The sequence below is a fragment of the Netta rufina genome (assembly GCF_964035555.1).
Source record: "Netta rufina genome assembly, chromosome: 3".
In the NCBI taxonomy this organism is placed as follows: domain Eukaryota; kingdom Metazoa; phylum Chordata; class Aves; order Anseriformes; family Anatidae; genus Netta; species Netta rufina.
Genome location: NC_140125.1, coordinates 24,657,839 through 24,683,598, shown reverse-complemented (window position 1 = coordinate 24,683,598; position 25,760 = coordinate 24,657,839). Strand labels below are relative to the sequence as shown.

General features: G+C 41.3%; 1 protein-coding gene across 1 annotated transcript in view; it reads left to right on the top strand.

The window, feature by feature from the left end:
• The first annotated feature begins 16,623 nt into the window (after positions 1-16,623).
• WDR26 (WD repeat domain 26) overlaps positions 16,624-25,760 on the top strand; it is a 30,014-nt gene continuing 20,877 nt past the window's right edge. The window contains exons 1-3 of the mRNA XM_084284546.1: positions 16,624-17,489; positions 18,734-18,833; positions 18,963-19,019. Of these exons, the coding sequence (XP_084140672.1) occupies positions 17,131-17,489; positions 18,734-18,833; positions 18,963-19,019 (516 nt within the window). The 5' untranslated portion in view covers positions 16,624-17,130. The remainder of the gene's footprint in view (positions 17,490-18,733; positions 18,834-18,962; positions 19,020-25,760) is intronic.

Below are 25,760 nucleotides of genomic sequence, written 5' to 3'. Positions count from 1 at the left end.
TTAAAAAAAAAAAAGGAAAAAAAAAAAAAAGAAAACAAACAAACAAACAAACACTTCACAATATAAACAAAAGATCTTGACCTTACTGCAATCATTAAAATCCTGCCTAGAATAGGATGGCAAAATGCCTGAGACTTTGTTTATGCTGGTTAGCAAAAAATTCTGTAAATAAAGTAAAAGACAAACTGTTTTCTAACATGATTTGTCCATTCTGTGAGGACTAAAGTCAAGCTTTTTAAGGTGAAAAAGCAATGATAACAAACACAAAAACCGCAAGTGAGGTTGAACCAAGCTACCTGTAATATGAAAGAAATAAGAGCAGGCATTATTGATAACCCAGACCCAGCATTCAAGTCATTTAAATATAGATTAAACAGTGAAGGAACACAAAGCAAAAACAAATTTTGGTAGCAAACATCCCTGTTTCAGGATTTATCTCAAGAGCAAAAGATCCGTTCACCATCTGGTTCTGAAGACTAAACCAGAATTGCACCAACTGCAGACATACATCGTACATCAGTAAGCATCAGTATACATTCTTGTTTGAACATTATGTCATGTTACTTTATTCTTATCAGAAGGTGGAAGACAACCACTCTGCTTTTTCTTTGTAGTGCAGTTCAGAACACCATGAGAGAATCTTAGTCAGTGTAGTAAACAATGCATTTTTAGAAGTAGTATTTAATTTTCTTGGGGTGCTCTCCTAGCCATTTCCATCTGTTGTTGCTTATGGTATCTTTAGACTGTAAGCTTTTGGGAGTAAGGACTAACTTTTCTTTGTGTCCTTGTAAAGATTAGGACAACAGGATCTGAAAACAGAGCAACTGGGGTTTACAGGAATCCAAATAATGACATGCAAAAAAAAAAAAAAAAAAAGCGTTTTTCCTTTTAAACTGATTTAGCCCCAATATGTGCAGTTGTTTTAAGGTATTCTTACCTTGAGATCGGTATTTAAGTATTTTGGTTACAATTAAATATTTTCTGTCATATGCTTCCATTAAATGTGAAATATTTATGGCCATCAATGACTAAAAAAATGGTGTGAAAAATGTAATATTAGCTGTGGTTTCCCTGCATGGAAACCAAGTAGAGACGAATAACTGGTGGAATTCAGATTTCACCCCTATTCTGGGTGTAGAAAAAGCACACACTCAGGGAGCTGAAAAGCACTCCTGAGGCACACGCTATATACATAGCTAACACAGCCAAGAAGAGGGCCCTAGGCAATAACTGACTTTGCAGCCTTGTCTAATCTCCAGTTTTTTAACTGGGTACCTTTTGATGTTGATCCTCTTGCTGTGTAACTCTTTCTGCCTGCAAGGAGAAGCTTCTTTAGTTCCATGAGACATTCCCAAACAACAGATGGAACAATATATATAATGAGCATGTGATGCTGGGTCCACTGCAATTAGATGTTATGAATTTTGATGGTATTTTTTTTTATTTAAAACATGACCAAGAATAAATGTTTTAAGTTCAGTGACCCATAAACAAAATAGAATTGAATCTCTCATTTGCTGCATATATGGGACTAAATCTGTATCCAGTGCTCTGCAATAAAACACAGCACATAAATTAACATTATGGTTTGTAGTATATATGTGATGTATTCAGCACAGAATAAATGGCACAAATAGTTGGAAGTGAATGACTGCCAGACTAATATTAATTACACCTCACACCTTTATGAACATGCTGACTGAAGTACTTATCAACCATTCACACAAGCAATTTGCTCTAAGTCACATAATGAGTCAATGGCAAACAAAGGAGGGGAAAGAAGGTCCTATTATCCTGCAGGGTTCTGCACTTGCCAATAAGAATTAAAAGCCATTGCGTACTTTGCAGTGATAAAGTAATTATTTAAAGTTGCCATACATCTGAGCTGTAAACTCAGCATTACAAGATATAAAAACGCTTTGTATGAGTAAATACAAATATATATATATATGTTAAATATAGTAAAGCATAAACTAAATGGATGAAAAATTTATGACTCCTAAAACAAAACTAAATGGACGAAAAATTTATGACTCCTAAAACAGTTTATTTTTACTATACGTACACATTATCGAAGAAAAGTGTAGTACTCTTAGTAGCACACATTCATTGTGCAAACCTCAGTATCTTGTGCAGCCTTCAGGTTCACTGCAGTCATTCTGTTCCATATTTCTATCGTTCTTCCAATGACCACTGGGTGTCACAGTTATCAACAGGAAACTGCACTTAGAGGTTTTCTGCAGGTTTCTTTCAAAACACAGTCATATTGTCAGAGATAATACCCGTTCCTGCACCCGTAATATTCATAGCTAGACCCATCCCAATACTAGAAGACAATTTCTTTAATAAAAATAAAAATCAGTTAGCATTAATATAAACAGTGTTTTTCCAGTAACGTCAGCGAAATGGAAATATGTCCTTTAAATTTAGTCTAGCTGTAAGATCCTATCATACTGCATATTTGAGAAGTATTTTCTCTACTGGAGTGGAATGAGACAATTCTAGACTTCATTGGCTGGAGGAGTGGTTTCCACTTCAAAAATTCTGTGATAGAGGAATCACTTCCTTCCTCTCCATTTTTTAAGAAACCCCCTCACTCAAAGAAAATCTAACCATTTTGGTAGCATATATAACAATCAGGCCTTATGGTTCACATCCCAGCTCTTAGAATCATGCAACTAGCTGAGCTCATATTTTTAAATTTACAAGTAAGTTTGTAGTCACAGAAAAGAAAATGTGACCCCAGTATAATCAGTGCCTATTCAAGGTTACAGACTGCAACTTCAAATTGTATGAACTCCTTCATGTCTTCGTACAGTTGTCAGCTCCAAAGGGCCCAGCCAGTGTTATCCCCACCAAGGATCCTGCTGGATGAGGAGATGTACTGGTTTTACCCACCCACTTGCAGACCTTGTATCTGGAGTACTGGAGAGCTGCTCCCTGCATCCACAGCGTAGAAAGCACCATGTGCAACATTTAAAGTAAATTATTTGCCATCATACAGACTAACGTACTTTAAATTTTAATCCGTCTAACCACTAAGCTTCAGTGCAGACTCCAGACACTCGCTCTCAAGAAACACCACCAAGAAGGGCTAACATGGCTATGGACGCTTGGGAGCAGGCACACAGGATAGCCAAAGTGTGTCAGGACAAGCAGGCCAGTGCTCCTAATTGCCCAGGGACACTGCAGCGTCTGCAGGATGCCTGGGAAGTACCTGCAGTATGTGTGCTGAGGAACAGCAGCTTGGAGTGCGTGATGAGATCAGTCAGGGACTCATGGTGGGGATCACTCTGGACAACAGAGTTTTGGGGATCTTTGCCAGGACATACAAGATGTGAAGAAGGAAGGAGGAAGGCATTTCCTGGCATATGCTGGAGTTCAACAGTTGAGGGCTGAATGAAGGAGCCTGGGACTAATTCTGACCCTTCAGTTTCTGTCTCCACCATCTGGGCAACTTGTAGCTGCTGCAACATTCCAAGATTTCTCATTTCCTACTTTTTCTTACCCATCTCTTATTTCAAGAAGTGAGAGAACTAAAAAAGGAAGCAGAGAAATAACTTAATCCCTAAAAATCAGGCTCAACAGAAGCAGCTGGCCTCAGTTCAGGTGACACTTTCAAGATACAGGCTGAGACATGGGCAGGTGAGACAGAAATGCCAAACAAGCTCTGTCATAACAGATGTGTAACACATGGCAGGCATCAGCCTCTCTCATATGCAATGTGTTTGGGGCCCTAGATTGCCTTAAGCAAATCTCTGTGCCCTGCCCAGCATTTCCAACTGGTAGCTACATAATGCTCCATCTCAGACACTTGCTCCCTAATTGGCTAAAAAGACTCTCAGCTAGAAACATATTTTTTCTTACTTTTTTCCTTTAACCTATTTTCCTCTGAGCCTAAATGTACATAAAAAGGCCTACACTATATTCACTTAAAAGAATGTAAGCATTATCTAATACATAAAAGATGGATGCAGAAAGGAAGAAAATTAAGCTGTTCGTGCCCAGCATGGCACAATGAGAAGTAATAGGTGTAAACTGCAGGTGGGAGGTTTAGATTAGATATTAGAAATGGCTTTTTAACAGTAGGCATAGTTAAGGACTTGAATAGATTGCTGGAGGAATTTGTGAAGGATTTAAAAAACAGGTTGGGCAACCATCTATCAGGAATTGTATTGAAATACTTGCCCTCAGACTGGTGCAAGGAATAGATTGCTCAAAGTCTCTTCCAGTCCTGTTATCCTGTGATTTTATGATCCAGGGTGATGGTGTATATTGTGCCAGTGGTCAGACTTAAGCAAACGTCACAGCAAAAATAAAGGCAGATTTTTTTTTTTTTTAACTTATCATAATCCCAATTTCCTTTCTCCTTACTCAAAAAAAGCCCTCCTACTCTTTAACATGTTCAAGTGCACAGTTGAATGCAGCCATTAAAATACTTAAAGCTTTGTACTAGCAGCACTGATAACTTTGCAGCAATAAAACAGCAAGTAATCTGAAATCTGTATTTCTTTTGACCAAGTTCTAGCCCCTTATACCCTTGTCTCCTCCTCCTTGTCCTCCTCCCCACCCCAACACAATACCTAATTTTCTAAATTACTGGAGCTATTATGCACACTTTCATTAACATAGCAGGTGCAGTTATTTAGACCATTAATGTCCTAGCAATAGTGTAAGTTGTGAGTGACCCCACTGCACATTAACAGTTCAGACACAAGAGGTGAATTGTGTTTTAAAATACAGCTGGAAATCTTCCACTGTACCCAAACAGGACTCAGTCCAGGGTCCTTGTCTGAAAGCTGCTCCCTTACTATCAGTCACTTGAGTTGGAGGAGGAAAGTGTTATGGATTAATTGTTTTTTTTTCCCCTCCTCCCCCTCCCTTTTTTTTTTTTTTTTTTTCTTTTTTTGAATTAAGAGGCTCTTTTATTTCAGCTGAAGTTAAAAGCTGCCAGCAAGCATCAACAATGTATTTCAAAATTTTGGACTGACTCCTCATGATTTACCCACAGACTTCTTCTCCCCGTGCTATTGTATTACTTCTACACAGTCAGTTACCAAAAGCTTCTCTGACTCAAAATTATTCTTTCTGCCCCATCAATTCACACTAATGTGACACTATTTCTCCTTTTCCCCCTTCCCATCCCTCCTTGGTAATAGCTTCCTATCCCATAGTCTGAAAGACTGATGCCAATGTTGTACTGAATATCTGTGAAAATAGGGTTCATCTTGCCTTGTCCTATAGGGATTACTGGCACACAGATATTACACCCACTGTGTTTACATACTGTAGGTAATGGGACGAAATGTCGATTTGTGGTTATTACTACATACCTTACAAGGAGAATTGAAAAAATAAACAAAACAAAACAAAACAAAAACCCTCCAGGAATTCTTCCTGAAAATTACAAAAGAATTGTGAAAAACTAGATACAAAAAGCACGGTATGATACATCATACTGGGAATGCTCCTGTGCTGTTTACAGCCACATGTCAAACCACACTGACAATTACTGAACACAGCACTGGCCACAAAGCGGGGTCCCGCGGCACCTCTTTGGTATTTGCGTCACTTGTGCTACATATTCTGAATAAATTTGGTTTAGCTACCTGACCAATTACTCATTTAAACCTACAGTTAAATGTAGGATATGACAGCACGCCTCAGCGCAGCACTCCTACCAAACTAAATCCAAAACAAGATGCTGTACAGGTGTGTCATCAGGGCACTCCACCCGACTAATGAGCATGGCCAGCAGCTCGGAAGGCAGCAAGTGCCAGGGATCTGCTGCTCCCACTGCCCCAGGAGACTCTAGGAGACTGGCTGCTTCCACTGCCTAGCCAACAGTTCAGTGTCTGCAGGAACTGGAGTGAGGAGTATGCCGAATGTTCAACCCACCTCACTTCAAAGACTCTAGGAAATAGCCTTCTGATGTCTGTGTCAGACTTACGGATGTAAAGATCTGTCTCTTTTTTGGCTGAGGGACCTCTTTAGGTCAGATTCCAGTCCAGGTAGGCACAGCCATCCTTCTTCTTCCCAGCAGAGTTATAAGGATAGCAATGTGATTAAAAGTTGCGGTAGGTTGGGTTATTGGGTTATTGCTTCATTACATCATTCAAGAAAATGGTCACTTATTTCAGTGGACTCTCCGGTGGCTTAATTCCACTAAGAAATAAAAAAACAACACAACTGCAATGAAGCCAGAAGAATTACACAGGTGCTAGCCAGTCTTACACTAGAATTCAGAGTGAAACTAATGTAAATCTCATTTAAGTAAACAAACAACAGGTCCAATATACCATATATATATAAACTTACTCAAATAGAAACCTATGCAAAGTATCATTTGGGTTAACCACCATAGGCCACACCCAGTGAACTTCGCTCTGATTTTACTTAGTCTTCCTCACATAAGACTTCCATACTGTAAGAAAAGTAGGATTAAGCCAAATGATTCCATGAAATCATTAGCTTCTCACCACAAAAACAAACCAGACACGCGTAAGAATAAAAAGCCAGTTTGGCGAGATACCATAATGCCAAGCCAGGTCAGTCAGGTTATAATAATTTCTAATTAACACTCTTCCAAGTTTCAGTGTTATTTATTTCCATGTCAGTGTCACTAAGAACAATACGATTCTCTTCCCTGCCTTTGAAAACCTCTAAAACAACTGAAAGAAAAATTTGCAGCCTGATCTGTACAAATAGAATATAATGACAAATAAAAGTGATTGTTGAATTTGACAGCTCTTGATGAAAATATCCTAAGAAATGAAAAGACTGATACAAGTCTACTGATTAAGTAAAGAAAAGCACAGATCAGCATAGGTCAAATAACACAGGAGAGATGATTTCTACATCTTATTTTGATTATGTTTACAGAAGCAGCAAAACTTCCCCCACTTCAGAGGTTTTACTGTGCCTGGCCCCTGAAAACGCTCTCTTTTGAAACCTGGAGCAGTGCTGTTCTCTAACAATTACAAAGGCCCAATATAAAATTGTGCAGGTTGAACCTGCTAGAAGGCTTCAATAAAAAAAAATATTTTAATTATGTTTGGGAATTGCCTGGTGGTACAATAGACACCTATGCAATATTATTCAAAAGGACTTGCTTCAAAAGTGAAGTCATGAAAGCAGTACTGCCGACAATCTGAATCTGCCTCAACTTACCGTATTCAAAGTATCCAAGTTTTGTTTCATACATTAAAGTATTTATAATTTAAATTCACGTTTATAGATACATTTGTTACATAGGTAAAATGATAAAAGACATTAGATGTTGGGAGGCATGGATAAAATTGTATTTCCTATGACAAACTTTAGAGAATATGTAAAATAGCATGGTCTATATTTCATGTAATAGCTGCCATACATTTTTGTTAACAATATTAATTTTTGTTAATAATATTAAAAGATTAGTATTTAATCAATGATAAAAGTAAGCAGTAGAGTAATATATTAGTTCTGTATGAAAAGACAGATTAAGATGTTTTAGCAATAAGTATTCCACAAGATTTCTACAAAGTCATAATGTGTTGATACCAGACATTTTAAGGTACCTGTATGGTCAGGCATTTATAACAATGAAGTAGATTTCCCTAAGTCTTTTCTCAATATTGAAATAACGCCACTAAAATATTGCTGAAGAAGGCTTTTTAAGTATCTCTTGTGGGGTAAATGACCTTATTAAATTTAAAAACAAATATGAAAAAAGAGAATTGTTTTAGGGAACAAATGGGCATGTTTTGTTAAGAAAGCTTAGCCCAGAAGGCCAACTGCATCCTGTGCTGCATTAAAAGAGAAGTGACCAGTGGGAGAGGGAGGTGACTGTCCTCCTCTGCTCTGCCCTTGAGAGGCCCCACCTGGAGTGCTGTATCCAGGTCTGGGGCCCCTCAGCACAAGAAGGATGTGGGGCTGTTAGAGAATGTCCACAGGAGAGCCATGAAGATAATCAGAGGGCTGGAGCTCCTCTTCTATGAAGAAAGGCTGTGAGAGCTGGGGGTGTTCAGCCTACAGAAGATAAGGCTCCAGGGAGACCTCATTGCAACCTTTCAGAACTTGAAGGGGACTTTAAAAAGGTGAAGAGCAACTCTTTGCTCAATCAGATATCGACAGGATGAGGAGGAATGGTTTTAAACTAAAAGGATGGAGATTTAGATTAGAAGTTAGGAGGAAATTTTTCACTCAGAGGATGGTGAGGCACTGGAACAGGTTGCCCACAGAGGTTGTAGATGCTCTATCCCCGTAGGTGTTCAGGTTAAATGAGGCCAGGTTAGGTGAGGCCCTGAGCAACCTGATCTAGTGGGTGGTGTCCCTGCCTATGGCAGGGGGTTTGAACTAGATGATCCTTGAGGTCCCTTCCAACCCGGGATACCTGATACCTGCCACTGTTCTTATTTCTACCAATGAAAAGAGAAATGAGATAGACAATGACAGATCACCGAGAAGTGATGTGTCAGTATGGCTCCAACACAGAAATCAGCTCTGAACAGCTTGTGAACTGCATGCAGTTCATGAGCCACAGGTTGGCCTCCCAGTAATATGGGAGTAGGTGCTCAACTGTCATACCTTACTGTGACTGTCAGTGTCATATTGGCATCTTTGACCCATGATGACACTCTTTGCAAATTCAAATCTACCATTAAAGTGATTGAAGTTACGCCAGAATATACCTCTTTTAACTTTACTCACCAAGACAGTGATGTAGTCTAATATAGCTGGACTAGGCTCCCCCTAATGTCAATGGAGAGAGGCACCAGAAGGTGATTCATCCCATCCTAAAATAAGTATCTGGGATGAATCACCTCTGTAAGTGACTCCATTTCTCCAGAGGATACCTAGAAACATAGCTTGGGCTAGTTGCTTAACTGACAGATATAGAGAGTCAGATGAGATGAATATCAAAACGTATGTTTTTGTTATTGTGGTTGCTTGTTTGTTTTTTAAAAAAGTTCTGTCAAAATTTTCCTGCTAATAATGCTATTACAACAGTAACAGCAAAATGGATTTCTCAAACTACCTACTTAGTATTTCTGTCAATGCTCCTGGCAAAATGGAAGCCATCCTGTTCAGCTGTGTCATTGGCACTACATGGCTTTGGCACCACACTTCTAACAGCACATGGGGATTCTGTTAGCTTCAGGGACAGGAGCCTTTGTTTTCAGGATAGAAAGTCAGAGCTCATTTCAGAATGTACTGTGAAGTTTCAAGTGGCTACAGTGTGCAATACAGCAATAGTTAAGTCTTACAAAATCTTCTAGGTTGGAAGAGACCTCCAAGATCACCGAGTCCAACCTCTGACCTAACACTGACCAGTGCTCCACTAAACCATATCACTAAGTTCAACATCTAAACGTCTTTTAAAGACCTCCAGGGACAGTGACTCAACCACTTCCCCGGGCAGCCCATTCCAATGCCTAACAACCCTTTTGGTAAAGAAGTTCTTCCTAATATCCAACCTAAACCACCCCTAGCACAACTTTAGCCCATTCCCCCTCGTCCTGTCACCAGGCACATGGGAGAATAGACCAACTCCCACCTTGCTACAGCCTCCTTTAAGGTACCTGTAGGGTGCGATAAGGTCACCCCTGAGCCCCCTCTTCTCCAGGCTGAACAAGCCCAGCTCCCTCAGCCACTCCTCGTAAGACTTGTTCTCCAGATCCCTCACCAGCTTCATAGCCCTTCTCTGGACATGCTTCAGGGCCTCGATGTCCTTCTTGTAGAGAGGGGCCCAAAGCTGAACACTGTGCTCGAGGTACGGCCTCGCCAGAGCTGAGTACAGGGGGACATCTTTCAGATGATAGGTTTGTTATAATTCATAACACTAGGTTCCAACTGTGACAACATGGCAAATAGTACTACACATGGAAGCATGTCTATGTAGGCACTGAAATATGCCTTTGGGACCATGCCTTTGGTCCCAGTTTTGAAAATCTTCCCTTTCCCCCTTCCAGCTGGAACTACTCCCCACCATGCCTCTCAGCGTTGTGTGGATCCAGCAGGACATGCTCCACTCTCAGATGTGGCATTCGGAAGAAGTGCTATTAAATAGGAGGTGCTTAAATAAAAGACATTGGTATTTATAGAGAACTGAGAATGAATTCAGAAATTTTATAAGCCTAACTGACTATCTTGTATTAACATGCAGTGACAGATAAAAATAGAAATGGCAATATATAGAGTGTCCTCCCTATTAGTCAAACTGATAATGCCAAATGAATGTTAGCAAAGCCCTCCTATCATGCCATGCTTCAAAAACTCTCTTGGCACTCTTCTTTAAGAGAGAAGCCACAAAAGCATAAAGGTTTAATTTGCATGTATTTGGAATGACTATATTATTTACGAGGCAAAGATTCAAATAACTCATATTAGTCACCTCAAACAAATGTCAGTAAAAAAATATGTCCACCTATATTCCACAGACTGTATCCTCTTGAAAAACAAACAAACAAGAAACAGCCAAGTAAGTTAGAAAATTTGGGGAACATTACCTTTCCTATTTGAGAAACCAGGTTGTTTCATTACCTACGTGTAAAGCCCAAATATTTTTGTCAGAGACAAAAATAAAAACAAAATAAATAAAAAAAAAATAGCAGTTATTTGAAACATTACAAGGTCTTAAGTATGACTAGTAGTGTCAGAGCTGATGCATCGTAAAACTATTACAAATTCAGTGAAGTGGTGAAGATTTTTTACCATATAAATGTATGGAGCCATGTGAATGCATTTTTTCTGTAACTTCATGGCTTTTTATTTCTAATGTAAGTAATATGCGACAACAAGGATGGAGAAGTTTGTGGAAGAAGTTGTACTTTAAGCAAAGACACAGTTGCAGCAAAAACTAGTGATTTCACCTTAAAATAAGGAGCAAGCACCTAAATAGTAGTGCAAAGACATTGTGACTATAACCTTTAATCTCTTTTCCAAAACATGTAAGGAGGGTCTGGTGGTTCGCATACTTTTTTAAACATGGAGTTTGGAAAACCATATATTCCTGATTAAGAAGGAAAAAAAAAAAGATTACTAAATAATCCCTGGGCTCCAAGGAGCTATTCTGAATCTTAACATTAAGATATAATCTGCTGGTGATTACGTAATAACTTCCCCTCTCTGCCCATTTCAGAGTGGATATGCGATACTACAGCCAACATGCCTGGTCTTGAATTTTTAGTTCCAGGTGCAAGAGCTCATTGCAATATAACCCTCTAGAGAAAACAGAAAAAGGAGAGAGAAAGGACTACCATACATGTCACTCTGGGAGAGGCGGGGCATAATTCAGTGGCTAGGCAACAGAAAGCACAGTGTTACCCCACTCAGGGTTAAGCTCTAGGAGCTATGTAAGAGTTGGCAGACACAATTACCAAGCCTGAAATAACAATTGCTTTGAGAGCAAGCACAAAGTAAAAGGCAGGGGAGCAACCCGCAAGTAGGAAAAGCAAACTAACTGCAACAATAGAATGATAAATCTAGTCTTGCACATAAACACCAGCAACCCATCTGAGTTCTGGACATGAACTCTACGCACTAATATTAAGGACTACACAGACTACAGGAGACACTCTAAACAATGGGCCTGGAAAACCCCACAGAACGAAATGAGCTTCTACTGCACACAGAGTCAGAATGTGATTCAGTAAGTGTTAGAATTAACATTTACGCCTATCAAGGTGTCAAGAGAAAAAAAAAAAAGTGCAAGGATGCTGCTATTCTGCCCGTTGCAAGTGTGGAAACATCTCTCGGTGACCTACCATCTTTCCAAATCCAGGCTACAAATAGCTTTCTAGTGTATCTCAACGTGACTGATATAACACAGTACACACAGACAGATTTTGCAGGCTGATATCTAGGATAGTCCCAGACAGATAAATCATGCATGCAAAGCAAGCCTGACACATAAGAGTCACAGCATATGTGATATTGTCTTGCTGTACATGCTTGGAGAAGTTGCACAGTAAGTACAAGCCTAGCTTCAGACCTCTTGCAGATCCATGCTTTATCTGCCCATAAAGATAAATTCGACTTGCCCCAATACATGGCATCCTGGGCATCCAGAAAGACACAGGAAAATACATGTCATGTATGTTATTTATATGAGAAGTTGTATTGACCACGACAGATTGTCTTAAACAAGATATTCCATACTACATGGACTCTTCAGCACGTTCTGATATTTTTGTTACCATGTTGTGTTGTGATTGCCTAGGAGAGTGCAGAGGTCATCATCAGTCTAATGCACATGACTTTGGTGGACAGAAGACAGAGTGTGATTACCTAATATTTAATTAAGTTGCAACAATAGCTCTAATGCCCTTATCTTTGCCAACACAGCATCCTTACAGAAGCTTTGGGGCATAGTATCAGTAACCCCTGAGACATGACACTTATTGAGTCACAAATATTGCTCCCCCAAACCACAGGGATTCTTCCAGGAAGTATATTTAGCATCGTAGCCAAAAAAAAAGTTGGGAGAGATCCTCTGCAGGTCACTTATTCTACCTCTAGCTGTCTTCAAAGCTAGACAAGGTCGCTCAGAGCTTTGACCAAGGCCTTGTCCAGTCCAGTTTTTAGTATGTCCATGGACAGGAAGTCCACAATCTCTCTGGGAACCTGTTCCAGCACATGACCACTTTCACTTTGAATTTTTTTCCTATGCACAGTTGGAATTTCTTCAGGTGCAACTTCTGATTTTTGTCTCTTGTCCTCTTGGTGTGCACCCTGAAGAGAAGCCTTGTGTTGTTCTCTCTGTGATTGCCCCGGGGAAGCTGACCACTGCAGTTAGATCCCGCTGCAGTCAAACCCACTTCCTCAGCTTCTCCTTGTACATCACCTGCCCTAGTCCCTACCACCTTAGCAGCCTCTCCTGACCTTGCTCTAGGCTGCTCCATGTCTCTTGTACCGGAGGACCCCAAACTGGACACTGGATATCAAATGTGGTCTCTCCAGTGACACACAGAGAGCATATACCTGCTGGGTACAGTGATAATGCAGCCCTATTTCAACACCTGTTGAAATTCCCATGCTGAACTTCCCTTGTCCACCAGGATGGGCAGTCTTCTAGTCTCCTCTACACTCTGCTACTGGCCACAGAAGCTAGGGAAATGCAGGATTTTCTTCCAATAAAGGCCAAATGAGGCATTGAGAATCTCAGCCTTTTCCTTGCTCTTTACCGCTAGGTCAGTGACTAATTCTGCAGCAAATTTTCCTTCCCACATTTTTCTTCACCTTCCTTTTGCTGCTGCTTCTGTAAAAGCCCTTTTTGTTGCACCTCACATTTATTCTTTTTCTGTTTCAGCTCCAGCCAAGCTTTGGCTTTCCAGACTCTCCTCCTTCACTAAAATAGTGACCATCTTCTGCAGAAGGCAATGGCCCAGTGTGGTTTGCTTATAAACCCTCTATCTACTGATTGCTTTCTAGGAATGCTATGTAAGAAAAGTGGTTGTTTTTCACCTGTGTCTCATCTTTTGAAAGTTACAAGCATAGGCAGGTGTCTGTTATTTATTTATAGCATTTATTTAGTTGGTACTATGCAAAATTCCATTATTCTAAACCATTCTTTCTTCCTTTGTTGTTTCTAGTTGTTTTGCTTCCAGTAAACTCAAATTCAGTGCAGAAGGAAAAGGAAACTGTGTGTACAGTGGTGGTGGTAAGGCACAGGGGACTGAAACTTGATGATCTTTAAGGTAGGTGCCTTCCAACCCAACGCGTTCTATGATCCTATGTATACACACATACATCTGACAAGAGGAATCAAGTGGTTCCTTATGCTCATAGTGTAGCTTTGACTACTAACCCATCTCTCCATGATTTTCTCTATTTTGTAGCATTTCAGTTCTGCCTAAGCAGCTTCATACGATTACCATCAAAAAAACAGCCCCTTAATGAAAGAGTTCCTTCCTATTATTCAGATCAGGACTTCCTGCCCCATCCTCTAAAGCAAAACGTACTGTACTTCAGTAACATGGTTGATATCATCATAGCTGTATTTAAGGTTGCCTCTTTTTTTTTTTTTTTTCTTGTGCGTGTTCATAAATTTGTCAATTTTCATTGGTGTACTGTTACATCTCTACTTTTGGGAAACTGAAGTTGTCTGGGCACGATGAATGCATAATTCATAATAAAGTCTTCTGACACAAATGAGATGTGTTGTATTTAACTGCTGATTTGCCAAATTGCTCAGTAGAAGCGTGTTTATTTGGACTGCCATTAAATTGGTTGTCTCTCATGAGAGTGTGAAGTAGAAAGTTCCAAATCAGTGCTCAACTACTGACACATTTCCCAAGCACGGTGTCATTGTCCCTTTCCCAGTTCTCCTTTTCCTTTCTGCATTTTAAGGAGGAAGGTCTGCTAAGCCACAGACCTGTTTCAGGATCCCCTCTTGGTGATGAAGAGGAAAGGAGCAGGAACTGCTCCAGGAACTTTCCACACGTGGGCTACGATCTGGCTGAGGCACGCTCTCCACACCAGGGGCTCTGAATCATTCTCCTACACTTCTGTGTCAGCTGGGATCCTGAGAAACTTTCAAATGTTGTGTCCCAGCTTCCCCTGGCACGGAAGCCAAGGGCCTGTGCCATTCCAACACCGAGTTTCTTCCTCCAGTTCTTTGTGTTTCTGCTGGGATATTTCCTCCCCCAGGGAAGGAAACAAGGCAGGGTGGGGGGGTGTAAGAACTTTCACCGTGATTAATGCAGTAATATGTACCTCTTAAAAGCGGTATTTTAGATTCAACTCCAAACACCGCTCTTACTCCCTTAGAATATTTAATTGAAACGAGTGGGATACATTGCTACTCTGCAGGAGCCTTTCCCACCACAGACAGGTACATAGAGCTGCTTATCCATATATCACCCAGCTACAGTAAAGGGATTCTTCTGTCATCACAGATGTGCTCTTCGCAGACTTATCAGCATCTTTCCTCCTTCCAACTCCTCCAGTGTGACTGACACAGCACAGGAGTTGGTGTGTGGGAGCAGCAGGCTACATGCAGGTGATCAAAGCAGTGACTGATGAGGGAAGGCCAGGCTCTCCAGGCACTGCAAGAGGAGCACGGCAGATTAAAGCAGCTGGAGGAACAGTCTCACAAACTGGTAATGGTGGTAAAGGGCTTTCATCCCCTGGAGACTGAGCAGGAAGGAAAAATGGGCAACTTTACCTTTCTAAAGAAAAAACATATTGCTCCTTAGTTTGCTTTGTAAGGCATCGCCACAGGCTCTATGTCGCTCTGGGTGCTGTTCCTGCAACCTTACCCCAGATCATTGGATTATAGGCTCAATCGTGGCAACTAGAGAGTGAGAGGAATGAGGAAGACGACCTCAAGAACGAAGAAGAGACAGAGCAATGGAGATGAGAAGAGCTAACAGCTGTGCTGAAGTGGCTAAAACATAAGCAATGCATTCTCCAGCAGTGGCTGGTGAACTGAGGAATACAAAACCTAAACAGTCCTCTCTCTCTGGAAGACCAATATTGAATTTAATCCTACAGCCACACCTGGGCAGAACTCTGTGTGACAAAGCTTTTTCCAGCCTCTCCCTCTGATTTAAGTGTGCTTCAGCTGTTGCTAGTCAAATAGCTTTTGAGACCTATAAACAGGGGCAAGCTATGGTATCTACTTCAACTGCCCCCATGCAGTCTGGTTTTCTCTAGTTTCATCCTTTTCAAGTATTTTGTCTCTTCACAAACTTCTACACTGGTCTCGAGGCGTTTTCCCTCAGTCAGCCTTCTTCAAAGTTGTACTCCGAAGAAAGCACTATTGTCCAAACTTATCTTTTTATCATTAATTGGAAATATCCAGTGTTCTTTAAACCTTGCTTCCTGAAGGCAGATGATTAGATGTTAATTTCAGCTCCCATTAATGAAAACACTTATTTTGCTCTGCGTTTTGGAGAAAAGTTTGAAAGCATCCAAGACGAAAACTCCAGGCTCTAAAACCAAACACCACACAACGTATTCTTTCACGAGGCTGTTTTCAAACAGGATTTTACTTGTCTCATGACTTTTGACCAGAGGCTCGGCTGGGGGTTTGAGCCGCCATCATACGGGAGGTAGACAGAAAGACACCTCCGAGGAAAAACATGGAAACCCCAAAACACCCCATTGTCTTCCTGGCAAACACACCCCACACCTCAATGCTTCTGTACTGTAAAACATCAGACCCCGTGCAGAAACACCATCTTCTCCCTTTTTGGTGCTAACTCACATCACGACTGTGGAAGCCATGCCCAGGTCCGAGCCCTACCAGTGACCCCCCTTGGCAACAGCAGGGGGTGGCTGCACATACCCTCGGCGTATCCCCTTTTAAAACATCTCCCCTTTTTAAACATTTCCCCGTTTTTAAACCCAACCAGACGCAAGCAACCCCCAAACCCCCCCTGACCGCTTCAGGAACTTTCCGCACACCTCCTGCACCCCGGGGCCGCCCAGCTCCCCCCTCCCAGCCCCGACCCTACAGGCTCAGGGCAGTGCCCGCGGGGCCACCCCGGACCCCTCCACCCACCACCGGCCCTAGAGCCACCCTCGCCCCCCTGCCCCTATAGCGCCCGCACCCCACCCCCAGCCGCGGGCGGCGGAAGTGTGTGTAGGGGGCAGTATAGGAATTTCCTGTGACGTCCCGGCCCGGACTCCATTAGGCTGCAGCTGGGCTGCGAGGAGCCAGACCCGGCGGGCAGCGAGCGGAGCGGGCCGGGCGCCTGGGGCTGCCGGGCGGGGGGGGCTCAGGGCAGCGGCGGCCATCGGCAGAGGGAGCCCCGAGCGGGCGGCGGCGGCGGCGCTGCCTCCGGGACCCCCGGGGGCGCAGGGCCCCGCTCCGCCTCCCCTCACCCCCGCCGCCTCCCCCCCTTATCCTCGCCCTCCTCCCCCCGGCTTCCCACCACGGCCGCTCTCGGCGAGGAAACTCTGGCCTCCGCTTCCTCCTCCTCCGACTCGGACACCGGCGGAGCCTCCCCGCCCCCGCGGAAGAAAGCCCGGGCCTCCCCGGCGGCGGCGGCGGCGGAGGGAGCAGGAGAGCCCGGGGCTTCCGCGGCCAGAGCAGGCCTCACCTCGTCCCAGTCCCCCTCGCTCCCCGCCGGGCTCGGGCTCGCCCCCGCCGCCGCCCCTCCGCTCAGAGGCAGCAGCAGCAGCAGCAGCGCTCCCAGCGCCATGCAGGCCAACGGGGCAGGAGGGGGCCAGCAGCAGCAGCAGCCGCCGCAGCAGCAGCAGCAGCAGCAGGGCCCGGAGCTGGGCTGCCTGGGCGCCCAGAACGGCGAGGCCTCGGCGGGCACGGCCGCCGGCGAGCAGCTGGCGCACGCCAACGGGCTGCTGCCCGCGGCCAACAGCCCCGGGGGGCTCAGCGTTAACAACGGGGTGCCCGCCGCCGGGGGGCCCGGCCCGGCCGCCGCCGAGCTGGGGGGTGGTGGCGGTGGTGGTGGCAGCGCCCTGAAGAAGAAGAAGCGGCTGTCGCAGTCCGACGAGGACGTGATCCGGCTGATCGGGCAGCACCTCCACGGCTTGGGCCTCAAGTAAGTGGCCGCGGGGCCGGGATGGGGCCTCCCTTGAAGGGGGGGGGGAGCGGTGTTGGGGGTAGGGCCCCTGCCGAAATGGAGCTGCGGGGGCCTGGCCGTCGGAAAGGGCCAGGCCGGGAGCTTCTTCCTGGGCCGGCAAAATGGAAGTCGAGGCCGATAAGGCGGATCGATAGCGGGGGAGAAGTTAGCTGGGAAACGGAATGGAGCCCGCACAGCTGGGCGGAGAGACGGGGGGGGGTGGTGGTGGTTCTGGGGGGGGGGGTTTCTGCAGATGAGCTCCAAGGTTTGGCTTGTCAGCTGGCAGGAATTGAACCCCTCGCTGGACGAGGCCGGCTGGGTGCTGCGGGAAGCCTCCTCGTCCCTGCGAACGGTGAAGGGCCTTTGCAGATTTGTTCCGGCCACATGTTTTTGATAATAATCTTATCTGGGGGCCGGGAGCGAGCGTGTTGGCTGTTGAGATCGGGATAAGGAAAATAATTTTACAGTGTAGCAAAGAAGGCCTAAGAATTTAATCACAACATTTGCGCGTGTGCGTGAGTAAAGCTAAAGGCAACACATCGTCATTTTGGAGCAGGAATCCAAAGTCTTCACGTAGCTACCGCAAAACAAGTCCTCAAAACACTGCGGGATGGGTCAATTATAAAGAGCTTAGTACATAAAATAAATTGCCCCTGACACAAGAAGCAAGTTTAAAGCAGCAGCAGACAACTCGTGACTGTTCATAGACGACACCACAGTAAATAAGCTATTTTTAGTGTAAAAGGGGGAGGGCTTACAGGTTCACGAGTTTGTTTATTTTATTTTAAGGAGCCAGGCTTCTAATACACAATAAAGAAAAAATTAGGCCTGTGGTAGATGCAGTAGCTGTCTGTGTTGTTTTATGGGAGGTGGGGAGGGGGGCAGGGGTTAGTAGCCAGTAGCTAACAGGTTTATGGTCTGTCTCTTCCTTCATGAAGCCTATCTTCTATGCAGGGCTGGCTGTTTGTGGTGGCTGGTAAGTCACATACTTCATGGTACTTCAGTAAAGCTCTCAAACTAATTGATGACATGTTTTAGACGTAGGCAGCTGTTTACGTGTCTCAGGCAACTGAGATAATCTTTTGGACAAGTGTCTGCATCTGGTCATAGTGTTCTTACTTTATTAAACTTACGTTTGAATATGGCTAACTGTTATCATGGCAGGCGGTGTATTTGTGAGGGTAAAACTGGTCAGGTTTTTTTACACTGTATCTCTCCTGCAGCCAGACTGTTGATCTTCTCATGCAAGAGTCAGGATGTCGTTTAGAACATCCTTCTGCTACCAAATTCCGCAATCATGTCATGGAAGGAGAATGGGATAAGGTAACGTAGGGATTATAGGACTGTATTAACCACTGTTTAAATTCATAGTATCTGTGAGAGTATTCAAAATTCACCCTCCTTATATACTTTTTGTGTTGTTTTTTTTTTTTCTTATGCCAATTTCTGCAGGCTGAGAACGACTTGAATGAACTTAAGGCCTTAGTGCATTCTCCGCATGCAATTGTGGTAAGAGACACGCTTGAACTCTTTCAGAGCTGAATAGTTGGACTAGCTGTAGTAGTATAATCTTGTACTATGGAGCTAGTTGTCCATAGTTCTTGTTTTCATTTTTTTAAAGTGGCTTGCATGCTGTCTCAAACATCACAATAATTTTAACTTTTAATTCATTTTTGGAATGTGAGATAGAGGCCCAAAAGTATTAAGACTAGTATTTAGTGTACTGAATGTTTAAATATTGATAGGCATCGTTAACTGATAAAATATAAATCCTCTAACAGTTCTAAAATAAGTCAGTTTCCATAGAAATTGCTTGCATTGAATACTAATTTCAAATTTGAAATAATTCTCACAATTGCTGTGTTTATTGAAGTTAGGCTTTCTTAAGGAAAGAGAAAAACTTGGAAGTAAAAGTAATACAAATGTGGAGTTGGCATTGTAATAGCACATCCCAGGCATATAGAGGCTGCTATAGAACATGAACAATACTGTTGCTTTTCCAGATGGCTTCTAAAGAGCAAATGTATTTGTATTGCTGTTTGGGATTTTATTTAGAGCTTTTTCTCTTTGGGTGGCTTTTTTCAAAGATGAACCTAGAAATAGACAGATCCCGTGACTTGACAATTACAACGGCTGTTACGATTTCTGTTACTTTGAGGAAAGTGTTTCTTGGTTTATTTTTTCTGTCTTGAAATCAAAAATGACTGCTTAGCTCTGTGGACTGCTTGTTCTGCTGTGTTTGTTTGTTGATTTTAATGACATGAAGTTAGGACAACCATGGTTACTTAGGACGAAAAAAAGTGGCAATGTTTTTTGAAGTGTCTGTGCCTGTAAACAATGAAGAATCAGCTGATGGCTGCTTAGTTCTACTTCTAGCTGATTCATTTGTTGTCAAGACTATTTCCTGTCTGGTGGGGGAGGGAGAGAAAGAGAGAGAACAGGAAGTGAAGTAGGGAAAACAGATGTTTAACAAAACATCAGAGAAGTTCGACTTGAAAAGTTCGCGTTCTGTTCTGTTAATCTGACCAAAACTTAACACTTCTTACTTAGACCAGTTGTACACTTTTTCCTAGCTCAAAGACTTGATGAAAGTAAGATTTATTGTTCAAATAGTTTAGAATATAGCATGCAGCTTTTGATAGCATATGAAGACTGAAAGTATAAAACCACTGTGCATGAATATGAAGGTGGTCATCTGAAGCAAATTTTCTCATGTTTCTAACTTTGGGAAGTTACCAAGTTTCTTCATAGTATTCAAATGTTTTATGTCTCTGAGAATTGAGAGGGTTTGACTGTGTATCACCACTGTACTCTCCAGAAAAACTTACTGGGGGGGGGGAAGGGACACTTGTCATCTGCTGTCTTGGACAGCTTTGAAAGCATGCTCCTGTTCTTTAATGTTGATGTTTAACTGCTTGAATAAAACTTGGTACAATACCGATACTTGATTTAAACTGATTTTTACCTAAGCCAAATATTAACTATTTAAGTCATTCTTTCTTATCTAAATTTTATCTGATTGAAGACGGATAAGTTTTAAACATTTTATGTCTTCCTTAATACGACAATGTTAATTTGAAAGGATAAGTACAGTTCTCTCTATCCTCACCCCTCTTCTTCCCTATTTTCTTGTATGTGATTTGAGACGATGGGTGGGAATTGTTGTAGTCAGCAACTGGAAAACTAGTACAAGACCATTACAGGTAAGAAGGGATGCTTTATACTCTGTAGGTAATCCAGACTGCAGCGAAGACAGAGCTAATGAAGATGACATGTCCAAACAAGATGCTGCTGCTCATTTTCAAAAACAGAAAATGAGATTTTTGGTTTTGTTTGACTCCTGACCTGTTACTCATACTGTATGACTGGATGTCTTAAAAATGTGTGCATACAAGAAGAATGGGTACCTAGAAGCTTAGATGACGCAGTGTTTAACAAAGTAGGGTGTGTGTGGTTTATATGTGTTTTTTTTTTCTTTATGTGACCTGGTCAGAATAACCAGGATATATAACTTCTTTTGAAATGTCTATTCAGTGAAGGGGTGATACATGTACCTTGAAAACTCTACTTCTGTTTTAGTTTCCGTGTTTCTGCAAGGTGCTAAAAGTTCTGCAGTTGATAGCACTGATGATGAAATGTCTGCTCTCAATTTGTAAGCTTTTGATGCGTTTTAAAAAGTGGTGTGTGGATGTATGTGTGGGAAGTCTACTATTTCTGTTTGCATCAACACAACTGACGGCTATATACTATCAGTATCGTCTGATTAGTCATGTTTATTTTTCCAGCATATAAGATACAGCTGTCTTGAGACAAACTGTAGGAAAACCTCAGAGTTGGTTCAAGTATGATAATTACAATTTTTGCTTTGGTTACCCGTAGGAAATATCAGCTGTAAGCCAGCCCAATGTTTTGCTTAGTGTAGGGCTACTCAGATGTACTACAACATCTCTCTTGGGTAACTAATTGGCTGTGGGAAGGAATCTGGGGATCACGCATGTAATTATAGTCTAGAATATACTTTTCAGTTGTCTGCACTTTACTTCTTTTCATTTCTTTGGGTTTTCCCCAAGTTCTGGAAGTGTACAACATGCAGCAGGCAATACAACATAGGTTACCTATCTTGTCATGTGAGTGAAGTGCTCCACCTGCCTGTAGGGTGCCTCTCTTGCTACCAGCATTAGGGACAGTTCCCCATTGGAGTAAATTACTTTTTAAGTGATAAGACTTGGTATGGTTGAAGCCTTGTTAAATTCTATAGGGCAGAAAATAGTCTGGCATAATTTTTTTTTTTAATTATTTCTATTTTCAATTATTCTTACATTATCAAATCTTACATTTAGGTTTGGGATGGTTTTAAGTGTTTTTATTTATCTGTGTTGTACTTTCACAGGACTATCAAAGTACTAAAGATAAAAGTAATGGAAACAGGAGTTTTAGTGCTGCAGGTTTATAAGAAGATAGCTACTGTGTTGAGTGTATGTCTTGAAACAACAGGTGATGATTTGAGCATGTTTTTTGGTTATCTTTTTTATTTCAACAAAGAGTTGTTTCAGCAGCATTTGTGTTTATTTTGAACTATCGACTCTTAGTACAGCAGTGAAATTGTTTTGGAAATTGTCAAGATATGGAGGTCATAAATAATAAAATCTAATCCTTAAAATTAGGTTCTTATGTGTCTTAGTCTTTAAACTACTGAAGATTTGCTACTGTAACCAGCGATCAGAATGGCATATTTTCTTGACTATGGTGGGATTCTTGTCCTGTCGTTTTTTACTGTTGTTTTGCTGAGGCTTTTGCCTTTAGCTAGTACTGGTAAATAGTGCTTCAGTTAGTGTTGGTGTATATAAAACTCAGGTTCTGCAAGGGGCTTTATTACAAACAGTAAAGAACTAAACCTACATGTTAGTAATTGAAGGCTGTAGTTCAGAGAAAGCAAAATGCTAATAGTATGTACACTTAAACCAAACCAAAAACACAACTCTAGTTCTATTAGTTCTGTCTTCATTTTGTCTCGGGATGACCAGAGGCTCAGCTTACACTTGTATAGTAGCTTCTGGAAACAGTGAAGTGATGCACTTTATCCTCTTCTGCTCTATAGAGTTGAAAGACAGGATGAAGTGGTACTAACTGAACAAGAACAGTCACACTGCTATGATGATACTGTTGCATTGGGATTCTTCCATGGCTTCTGTAGATTGAAGAATCTATGCTATAAGCTCAGTGATGGTAGTATCTGGATTTAAGTTGTTCAACAGTGAGGAGTGTAATGATGTTGAATTTCCATTGCAAACGCTGAAATGAGAACAACAAATCCCAGGCCCTTCTGTTATGTTGTACGTGGTTTAATTTGGATTATAATAATTCTCATTTCCGTTTTTCAGAAGTCAGCTAACGAATCTGGATAATGAGTAAGCTGTATTTGTGTGTGCATTGCATCTGATCAGTTTTATGCTCATTGTGTTCCACTTAAATAGTGGGGTTTCTGCTTTTACTCCACAGTTGTTAACATTATAACTGATTCTTTTTCATCCTAGAAGAAATTCCTTGGGCTCTAGAAAAGATGTTGTACTCAAAGTGGTCTTATTTACCCTGAGAAAATGGTACTGCAAGTAATTAGCAGTGCTATTACTAGGGCATATAGAAGTAGCTGAGAGATAATGAAGGCAAAAGTAACTTATTCAGCGAAACGTTTGTTAGACAAGAGACAGTAGTTGCGCAAAAATAAGCGGTATGAGGGATGGAATTTCCTGATATCAAAAATGGTTTGAAATACAAGGTCACTGAAGTCTGACTCTTTGCTTTAAGGAGGCTGTATTCATAGTGTTGTTTGAGCATGCTGTAGGGTAAGTTTTGGAGCGCTCAAAATAGCATAGGAAACCAATTTAGTTTCCCTGTCAACATTTTCGATAGCATAAAGGCAGGGACTGAGTTCTACAATTTAAAGCTGATTTTCTTTTATTCTTATTCTCCATGATGTTAACAGTAGACTTCTATACGAAGTGTATGGTACTACGTTGTTTTGGATGCTTTTGTATTCTTAATATGCCAAAGTTGCACATGGCACTGTGATTTTTCTTGGAAGTTACATTTTCTAAACCCAAACTGAAGTTCTGTTTCTCTGGATGGCTTGGCAACAGCATTCTGCATGGTACTGTGCCTGTAATGGTTCCATGCAATTGGAGTTGGGATTGTCAATGCAAAGAATGTTTTGTAGGTTTTTCTTTTCTTTGTTTGTTTGTTTTTTAAACTTTCCTCTAAAGAAATGAAATTGACATGCCAAGTTCTAAAAGTATGAGAGGGAGTAATTAGTAACCATATGTGTATCTGTCTTTAAGGAAAAAGACAATATAAATTTAATAAGCACTTTATGTAGTGACTAGAGAAGAAGAGTTGGAGGAATTCTAGTTTCTGTTACAAACTGGAAATATGAGGCAACTTTTACGTGGTTATCATCAATGTCAGGTGACAAAGAGGAAAGAAAAATTGTATGTGACTACTGTCTGAGCACCTTCATGCATCCTTCTGAGCTTGTACACAGCTAGGAAAGGAAGCTCTTTTCCCTCCTGCTGCTGCTATATAAGCAAACAGCTTGAGGTCTGCTGGCCTAGGGCATGGAATCAACCACTGAGGTCAGTGTGTTTTTTTGGTTTTGTTTGTTTTTAGTTCTGACCATATCTCCGAAACAGTATAAAGCTGCTGTTTTACCTGGAGGAGGGAAAGAAACAAACAAACAAACAAACAAAAAAAAGCCTGTGCAGTTATGCTCTGTTTTCACACATAGTTCTAACAATTCCAAATAAACCAAAGAGATCGATAGGGGATGTAATCCAGGAATGCATATCACATAGAGGACAACAGAGTGCTACAGGCATGTTTGAACATATCATTTTTTTTATATAACAAATATAAAATAACAAATCTTCTATGCAATGTTTTATGCTTCACAGAATAGTGAGGTAATTTAGTAGCATTGTATATAGAAATACTATTCTTTTGAAGAACTGAATGTCTCTGGAAGTTGAAATTGCTTTGTTTTTTAATTTTAGTTTTTACGGGTTTGAAGCCTTAAACTTCCATGTAAATGTTAATAGGACAGGGACGTCTTAAACTTCCCAATTAGCCCTTTATTTAAGGAGGCTAGCAGTGTGTTTGAAACTAACAAGTAAACATTGACCAAATATGAGCATGAAAATAGTGAGGTACTTGAGATCTGACGAAGCAAAGGAAACTGGTAATTAAAATGGCTGTGTGTTCATTAGTAAAGGAGATGTGATTTGCTGCATTTGATATTTGTTCTGTTTCTCACTGGTATGTTTAAGAATGTACATTTTCCTCTAACTTGGTGAGTCTTCTTATAAGAGGAGAAAGACATCTCTAATCAACTGCTAGCAGTAATGCAAACTATGACTACTTTGCAAACACTGCAATGCAATATATACAAATATATAAAATTCATATATTTTACATATTATATATATATATAAAAATATGCAAACACTGACTTTTAAAACACTGGTTTTGTTCAGAAACAGTCAAACTATCTAAGAACTTAGTATAAATAGGAATTTCCAGGACTTTGGCTTTTTGAACCTAATAAATTAATGCCTGCTTTTTTATCCATAGATATTAGTTGTTAGAATAGCAGGCTTGATTATTATTATTTTATTTTTTTTAAAGAATCAAAAATTGTACAAGTTGAAAAGAAAACTGTGGAATATAACAGTGATTACTTCTGATAACAGAAAAGTGAAATGATTCCTAAGTGTAGGAAACTGTATTTTTTTTTTTCCTTTGCACTCCTGAAAAATGATAAAACACCCGAGGAAAACAAATTAACATGTAATTATAAAACATGACAATAAAAAAAAACGACACTGCCTGAGGTCTTATGTTATGCAGCTATGCAAACAATCCATGTCCGCTTTGGTGTAAGCAGTTTGAGAACTTGTTGAGTTGACCTGCTGTGTTCTGTGCTGTCATGCAGTCTTAAATATGGGGTCAGTTGCTTCTTTCTTGTTAGAATCTAAGATTGGGAAGCCTGTCTAATTCCATGTTTGGAAAACAGTGAAAAGGGTGTGAATATGAAATTGAGACAACTTGAAGGGGGGATCTGAGAAATGAGATAGGAGGATACCTACATCAGTAACTTAATTGCTATAGTGTTGTTGAAATCCAACAAAAAGAAATTGAGTGATGAAACATTACGTATAGCTTGATTTCTGAAGGGCATAGTAGAATGGTTTCTACTGT